An 8,976-nucleotide genomic window follows, 5' to 3' on the forward strand; every position below is an offset into this window, starting at 1 on the left:
CGGGCGGCTTAGCGGGTGCACCTGGTTTAGCCTTATCTTCAGCTGGAGCTGGTGGTTTTCCAGCAGCTGGTTTAGCGGCATCCTCCTTTTTAACCTTTAAAATACATAAAATTTCATTTATTGTCAATAGTTTAAGTTTTGTATTGAGCACAAATTACATCAGTTTTTTTCAAAGTGGCTTTAGTACTGGGCTTTTCATCCTTTGTTGTAGCGTTAGCTGCTTCACTTGATTTCAGTTCTTCGGCTTCCTTATCTTCCTCAGCTACCATTTTCTTTTTCATAAATTTGACATATGCAACACGCGTAGCTCTTGTAACCTCTCCCAGAGTGGGATTGTATTCTGCAAAACAAACCAATATAAATAGTGATGAGGTTATTTTCTAAATATATATTTACCTATAAGTTGATTTTGATTCATATGAAGACCTTCGTTGGCTTGTTCTAAAATGCGGCGTCTTAAACTGCGCTGTGAATGTCTCTGTAATGATGAATGTTTGGAGCCAATGGGATTTGAACTCATAGTATTTTTGCGTGCAATAGCATTCCAATCTTTTTCACTATATATTTAAAAAATCGATATAAATTATAAAATATATTTAAATATATTTCTTTCTCATTTACCCTTTTTGTGATCTCTTTTTGCGTATAGCACTCGCTAGCGATGAAAATATATCCTTGCCCTCATCTGCATTATTTACCAGTTCAGTTTGTAGAGTTTCGACAAAACCGATTTGGAAATCTTTCAAAATACGTCGTTCCAAAATCTTACCCTTTTTACCAGCCGCTATTACATAAAATAATTATCATATCCAAATTTTTACGTATGTATATAGTTCTTATTAACTTACCAGCACCTGCTGATTTCTTTTCTATATCCGGAACAGTAAAATTATTATTTGTAAATATGTCCAACAGTTCGAAACGCAACGAACTAATATCTTGACGCACTTCAATGATATCATCTTCGGTTATGCCGAAATCATCTCGGTGACGCTGTTCGGCCGTAACATATCGACGTATCAATAGTTTCATTACACGTTCATGTAATGATTGTGCCTTAACCCTTGATTTCATCTGTGAATTAAAAATTAAATTTACAAGAGTTGGAGATTGGAATTGGAATGTTTAGGAAAAGTTGTGTATGTATGCAAATTAGTTACATAGATTTTTACAGTTATTTGTTACTGGTTTTCAGGACAATATCGTGGCGCCTTAACAAATGTTATATAAAATATATGAACATGAAAGTATTTTTACGAGGGTTTCTTTAAAATTTAAGAAAATTGTATTTGTGCAAACATTTTTTACAATCACCATCAAAAACAATTTGTATTTACTATAATAACATTCAATTCTATGTAAAGGCATATTCTGAGTCCTTATAGATATATAGCAATGTTGATGTAGCGATGTCCATTTGAATGTCTGTCTGTATACTTATTGAAGTTAATCCATCTAAATGCCTATCAGTCCATTAGTCTGTCCGTAGTGAAGTCAATTTTCTGCAGATTTTAGTTATCTACGGGATCCAAAGTTTTGAATAGAACAAAATACATCTTTATAACCTGTTTTTTATAAGTATATATATAAATATGTACAACCATAAATATGTACAAACATTTTAAAACTACCCACTTTCAATTGGCCATTGACGTATACACACAGCATTTTTATATTTATATCAGTTACATTTCCCTACTAAGATTTAGTCAAAGACCACTAGGTGTGTAAGTGTGGTTCTTGATTGCAAATAATGACAATCATTTATTTATATTAATTCTAAAATGTCCTGCAAAATTGTTTTGTTATTAAAATAGTTGTCAACATATTGCATCATTGCGGTAGGAGATTGTTTAATATCAAATCTTCGAAACATTGTTTGTCAATATTTACTATTGAATTTATTGGTAAATTGATGCAACCAACGGCAATTGAACGTAATAAATTTCAATGGATTAAAAATATTGTTATTTTAGTTCAAACTAAAATTTCAAATAAACTTAGTAAAGGGTATTTCCGGTTGGAGGACAAATTTAAAATAAAGTACATTGTTAATCCTGTAGTGACGTTAATTGCAAAACAATTAAACAAATTTAACTCACCATAAAACTCTTGGTACGTTTTGGTCGCTCCTTACCAAATAATTTACGCATCACTTTAACAGAGGGGAACATATTGAAGGGTGGTGGTACAGTACCACCATCTTCAAAATAGCTCATCCACAATTGAGAACGGGCAAATTTCCATTCAACATCGGCACGTTCGGATATGATTTGATATGAATTGGACATCATGGCAATAAGCATGTTAAGCAAGACGATAATATTGATTACGGAATATGAGCCGAACATTAGCAAGGCCCAGAAACGGGTGAAGCTCTTAATACCGGCTAAATCGAATGACACCAAGTCGACTAAACCAAAAGATGCCCAAAATAGTGATTGTGACGTTTCAAAAAGACTAAAATAGATATACACACAAATATACAGTTTACATCATTGTCTATTTTAATAGTTTGAAACATACTTTGAAAATCTTCTCCATATGGTACAGGCTTTCTCTTGATCATCAAAATCTGCTACATCGGGATGTAAATGATAGCATTTGTGTTTCTCCAAATCAGCATAGTACCACAGCAATTGATTGAGACCACAGCCGAAAGCAAACAATACCAAAGTGTAGATAAAGAAGAACTTTATAATATCGATAATCATGCGACCCAACGATACTTGTAGTGGTCCCAAGTGAGGATTTATCGAGAAGATATGAACTAGTTTTAAATAGGAAAATACCATGCCGGCAGCGAATGCTCCTTCTGACAATAGCATGGGATCAAAGGGATGCCAATGTTCTCTTGGAAAATAGGGATTTATATCACGAAACCAGAGATCACGCTGTATTAAAGATCAAATTAACAAAAAAGAAATTAAAATCGATCACACTTGTTAATACATATGTTTAATCTTGTTGTATTTAAGTTTAATATTTTCTACCAAATGGTTTTTGTAATGTTTACAAAAAGTAATTAAGTTCATGGTCAATTACATTTGTTTGTGATTATTTGCCAATTACAATTATTTGTAATGAGTATTAGACGAATATCTAACTACAACTACTTTCATTTGTAAAAGCTAGATTTGAACCGATTGGCGAACAGTGTGGAATATAAGAACGAAATAATTCCAATAGACATACATGCACTATAATCCAGGCGGTGGCTCTACATAATATCCACGTTACATAAAACATATTCGAAATGAAATCCACAATATTCCATAAATCCATAATATATTCAAACAAACCATCGCAATATAATGATTTTAATTCACCCAAAATTAAACCTGAAAATAAAAGTTCCAATTTACACACGTACTTATCTATAATTATTTCAATATTTATTTAGATGTTTACTTGCAATATAAGTAATGATACCCAATTCAATGGGGCCCGGCAGAGAACCTCTTTCATGTTTACGCCAATCCTCCAACATTTCGATCATCCATGGAAACGCTAGTAACTCAAAAGTTATTTGAACCACACGCAATGAAGCAGCGCCAAGTAACACTGTTTTAATTAAAATAAAAATAAGTTATAATAAGCAGTGTCATATCATATACACATATTTTGAAATCGTCATTAAAATTTCGCTGCAAATAGCTAACATAAATCTGACAAATCCACTTAACTTAATCTAACAAAAACAAAATCTTTTTGCCTTGGATCCAGGAACAAGTACGTAAGTTGTTTCTGATACTTTTCAGAAGAAGTTGCAGGTTTAAATTTTAAATACAAAACTATTTATATGTAGGGTAGAAGGGGACCATACGTCACTTTTTTTTTGAGGCGGCCTCAAATTAAAACCACAATATATATTCTTAATTTTTTTCTTGATTCGGATACTTAGATATGTTGGTTTTAGTTTTATTTCTTTCAATTTTTCTTAAGTCATCCTCATGTACATATTTTTCGGGGGAAAAAATTACAAAAATAAAAACTTATTTTGCTGTTTTATACCTTAATTGATTAAACAAAGTATAATAAATCAGATATTTATTGTTTATTTCACAAAACTTAACAAAAAAAATTAAAACAAATTATTACTGAATTTTTCTATATTTTAACCAAATTTTGTTCTACATCACAAGCATTACATATATTTGGCACATGTGTCCCACGGACAGTTCTGGGGATTAGTTTAAATTTTTTCGGGCTTCAAATTATATTATCGAAAATTTTATTATGTCGTATTGTTCACTATTTTTGACATTCTAATACTGACCAATATATTTTTTCTATCACAAAAACTAAAAAAGTTAGCACAAAAAGTTCACACAATGAAATATTTTCACAGCCCTTTGAAAAACAATTAATCATGTCTGCCTCCCATCATATGTAAAGTTAATGTTTCAAATTTTCAGGGATGATAGATAATCGATTAACGAAAACAAAATTTAATAATGCGATAAAATCGATTACTCGGTTTTAAAGTTATTCGCATTGACAGATGTGCCCCTATGGCGAATTATCCCCCCTTCTACCCTAGATGCAAATAAATCTATGAAATACTTACTCAAAAAGAACATATAGGAGCAAGAATGTGAGATAAATTTAACAAATGGTTTTTTCATAAACTTTCCATTATCTGATTCGGGAGCCATTAGATAATTCATACTGTTGATGGGAAACATACAGCCTAATTTCACAACTTCTATTATTTGCTGAGAACTTTGTTTGCGACGAAAGCCGGGTAAACCTTCATACCAAATGGCGGCCAGTAATTGTTGTACATTTGGATGCGCCACAAACTGTAAGAAAATAAATTAAATTACATTGATTTAGGCGACAACTATTTGTTCGATTCCGCTTCAGAAATGCAACATTACAGAATATTACATAAATATATTTCAGATATATGTATGTACTTATTTCAAACCCAGTAAGATATTAATTTTATTGGAAACATTATTATTACCGTCTTTTGTTTATACTTAATGGCCAATTTTAATCTTTCTAATGTCTGCCTTTGACCTGGAGTCCAAATGTCATTGGATGCTTCATGATTAAAGTTTAACATAACTTCAAGTTCGGTTGATGTTCTAGCATGATCTAATAATGATGTAACAAATTCCTGGACACCTTGTCGCATTTCCTTTAAAAAGTGAACACAAATTTATTAAATACATTGTATACTAGTTTTTTTGAAGTAAGTATATTTAAAAAGTGAACACAAATTTATTAAATACATTGTATACTAGTTTTTTTGAAGTAGGTATATTTACAAACAAAAATATATAATGCATATTTTCCCATTGTATTACACAATTTAATTACAATGTACATTAGCCAACTTACTTCATATTCAGCACGAAATTCTGACTCCATTGCTTGCAAACGCTTCAATTCCCATGCTAGTTCGAATGCTGTTAGAACGGGATCACGTGAACTAAGGGATATAAGCGAACTAGCTGAAAGCGCACGATAAGCATTAATACGCGACTGAGAATGGCGTAAAGAATCACTTTCTTGTGATGTTACACATTCATCACAGCCGCATCTATAATCAAATAGTAACATCTTACAAACATTACCTAATACATTTGTGGTGGGATTTTGTTGTTATACATAGGGTGATAATATTTTTATGTATTTTTTTTAACAAATTTAATTATGCCGACTCTAAGGACATTAGTCTTTTTATATAAACATAAGTAAAAAACCAACATAGCTGGATAAAAAAAATTGTTTTCAAATATAAAAAAGCTGATATAAAGTAAATGTTTCCTTTAAAGGTCAATTTTTTTTTGTCCAGCTTATGTATTAGTTATGCTTACATACATACATAAGTTTTAGATCTAAGTTAAGTGACTAAAATACTAAAATACAAATGTATGTCAAAAGTCACAATCACAAGTACTAATTTATTCTTAGCGCAGTTCTATTTCAGTTCTAGTTCAGCTCCAGTTCAGTTTAGTTCTAGTTCAGTTCTAGTTCAGTTCTAGTTCAGTTCTAGTTCAGTTCTAGTTCAGTTCTAGTTCAGTTCTAGTTCAGTTCTAGTTCAGTTCTAGTTCAGTTCTAGTTCAGTTCTAGTTCAGTTCTAGTTCAGTTCTAGTTCAGTTCTAGTTCAGTTCTAGTTCAGTTCTAGTTCAGTTCTAGTTCAGTTCTAGTTCAGTTCTAGTTCAGTTCTAGTTCAGTTCTAGTTCAGTTTTAGTTCAGTTCTAGTTCAGTTCTAGTTCAGTTCTAGTTCAGTTCTAGTTCAGTTCTAGTTCAGTTCTAGTTCAGTTCTAGTTCAGTTCTAGTTCAGTTCTAGTTCAGTTCTAGTTCAGTTCTAGTTCAGTTCTAGTTCAGTTCTAGTTCAGTTCTAGTTCAGTTCTAGTTCAGTTCTAGTTAAGTTCTAGTTCAGTTCTAGTTCAGTTCTAGTTCAGTTCTAGTTCAGTTCTAGTTCAGTTCTAGTTCAGTTCTAGTTCAGTTCTAGTTCAGTTCTAATTCAGTTCTAGTTTAGTTCTAGTTTACTTCTAGTTCAATTCTAGTTCACTTCTAGTTAACTTCTAGTTCAGTTCTAATTCAGTTTAAGTTTTAAATAATACGAATGATTTTAATATATACTAACTTGACGTCGTGGGGCATTGGCAATGTGGCACCACGATCCAATAGAATTTTTAGAATTTCATAATTGTTACGATGTGCTGCTAATATAAGGGGTGTTATATCGGGAGTAAATGTCGATTTGGAACGATCAACTGCTTCCCAGCTCTTTACAGAAAAGAAATATCAAATTATTTTAATTCATTGATAACCTTGCAAAACTAATACTTACATATGGTTTACCTTCTTTGTGATTCGTTTCTTCCCACTGTAAAAGTTCTTCCACAGCCTCAACATATTCTTCAGATATAGCATGCAGTAATGCGTCGCCAACTTCTATGCCTTCCTCTAACAGAACAACAATTAAATCAAAGTTTTCATTTTCAATGGCTGCTATTAAGGCCGAACGATTCATGGGATCAACACAATTAATATTAAACTTATCCGGGAAGGGTTTATTCTCTTCAATTATTCTAAAACAGAAAGTAGTCAAGTAGTTTTAAGCATCTTTTAAGATCACATGAAAAGCTTACGCCTTAACACCTGCTATATCACCACGCTCACAAGCCAATAAAAAAGATTTCTCAACATCCGATAAAATATATTCATCTGCAAATTGTATATTATAATTTTCTTCTTCATTTTTCCCCTTTTCCGGATCACTGGCCATTTTGAAAGTTTTGTTTTCTTTCCTTTAGGTTTAAGGTTGTTATTTGATTTTAGCTTTTTCTCATTAATGAAATTATTAATTTATTTTCTTTAAAAGATTAATGTACCTAGTTAATTAAAAAGTAGAGTTTTTAAAAATGAAATTGAAATTAATAACTTTTTTCGAACTTATTTTAAACACATAGAAATCAACAAATTATAAATAAGAGATAATTAATATATCTTTTATAAATGGATCAATAGTCCTTATTATTTTTTATTTTTTTTTATTTTTAATTTATAACAAATATAAAGCAAATATCCTTTTACATTATTTTGATTTATGCACAAATTCAAACTTTATCCTTTATTATATTATTATATTTTTCGCTATTTTTTTCATAAATTTTTTTTAAGGTTTCTTTAATTTTTTCACTTATATAATCACATTTGTATTTACTTTTTTGCTTAATTCTATAAGCGAATTTTACATAAAGTAACTACGCTTATATTTAATATCCTTGTTTATCCTTTGGTAATTTATCCAATATATCCTTTTATTTCATTTAACATATCCTTGGGAATAAAACCAAAAAGTGTGCAAAATTTAGAAAAAATTTTCACTTAAAAATTTTCTTTTCTTATCCAATGTTAATTATCCAAGAGTTCGCGAAGAACTGTTTGAAAATTGTTCAAGTACCTTGGTATAAGTATGTCATTAATTACATTAGTACTTTTTACAATTTTAAAAATCGGTCATTGAAAACATATGAGTATAAAAGTGAAAAGACACAAGAAAATACAAAACAAATCGAAAATGTCACATTTTTTCTATGTTATATTTGTCAATATTATTTTCTGCACGCTTGATTCTACTTGGCTGGAAGTATAAATATTGAAATATTTGTAATCTATTACAATTTTAAAGGGTGAATGAATTGACGATTCATTGTAAACAAACAAAATTACTTGTCATTGGGGCACGTGAAATTGTTTATTCTGATTCTATTGATCGATGGAAACCTTAACGGTTTTTTTTTATTTTGGTATTAAGCTCGTTGTAGGAAATGTGATTATTGTTTTCTTTTAGAATGTTTTCACAATATGTTTTAGTGAAATATTCGTGGTATGTTCGACAAAAATAACATTTGGTATTTAAAATATCTTTTATTTTAAATCTTAAAATTTTACTATTTACAAATACTGATTATTGATTCTGTACTATATAATAAAAATAACTTTACAGACAAATAAATAAAGAAAACTTTTTTATAGAAAATTTTCATTCAGAAAAATATGATTTTTTACATATTCTCTTTAATATTTTGTTATTATTTTATTGCAATAAATATCTATTATATAATCATGCGATCTGATATTAAAATCTATAACAATCTTAGTCATAGTATACATAATAAATAAAATTGTTTAATTTTCTGTTTAAAAGTCGTAAGGGAATACAAAAAAAACTTATCCTTACCTATTTTTGTTTACATAAAAGTTTGTTATGAGTCATAACATAACTTATGGCGAGGGTTTATAAAGGAATAACCAATGTTTAATCATTTTCAGTGGGAGACTTTGTAGGATGTTTAGGATTAAATTGCTTATTAGAACATAGTTATGCCATTAACTATATAAAGTATATTTAGATAATCCGGTTGTATGAATAAAATAATGCACCGATATCAAATGTAATCAAGAGGATTCATCTTTAACTAATGTGAGTTGTTTTCAAACTTTAGG

At 30.0% G+C, this 8,976-nt stretch overlaps 1 protein-coding gene across 1 annotated transcript in view; it reads right to left on the reverse strand.

Annotated features, from left to right (window-relative positions):
• LOC111680958 (transient receptor potential protein) overlaps window positions 1-7,901 on the reverse strand; it is an 8,017-nt gene extending 116 nt beyond the window's left edge. Inside the window, exons 1-16 of the mRNA XM_023442672.2 lie at window positions 7,691-7,901; window positions 7,116-7,358; window positions 6,815-7,055; window positions 6,608-6,750; window positions 5,353-5,554; window positions 4,973-5,149; window positions 4,571-4,805; window positions 3,412-3,564; window positions 3,196-3,341; window positions 2,527-2,894; window positions 2,103-2,460; window positions 849-1,074; window positions 622-784; window positions 397-557; window positions 159-340; window positions 6-94 (exon numbers count right to left, since the gene is read on the reverse strand). Coding sequence (XP_023298440.2) covers window positions 6-94; window positions 159-340; window positions 397-557; window positions 622-784; window positions 849-1,074; window positions 2,103-2,460; window positions 2,527-2,894; window positions 3,196-3,341; window positions 3,412-3,564; window positions 4,571-4,805; window positions 4,973-5,149; window positions 5,353-5,554; window positions 6,608-6,750; window positions 6,815-7,055; window positions 7,116-7,252 — 2,981 coding nt within the window. The 5' untranslated portion in view covers window positions 7,253-7,358; window positions 7,691-7,901. The remainder of the gene's footprint in view (window positions 1-5; window positions 95-158; window positions 341-396; window positions 558-621; window positions 785-848; window positions 1,075-2,102; window positions 2,461-2,526; window positions 2,895-3,195; window positions 3,342-3,411; window positions 3,565-4,570; window positions 4,806-4,972; window positions 5,150-5,352; window positions 5,555-6,607; window positions 6,751-6,814; window positions 7,056-7,115; window positions 7,359-7,690) is intronic.
• Window positions 7,902-8,976: the final 1,075 nt, after the last annotated feature.

This window comes from Lucilia cuprina, chromosome 4, assembly GCF_022045245.1.
Source record: "Lucilia cuprina isolate Lc7/37 chromosome 4, ASM2204524v1, whole genome shotgun sequence".
NCBI lineage: Eukaryota > Metazoa > Arthropoda > Insecta > Diptera > Calliphoridae > Lucilia > Lucilia cuprina.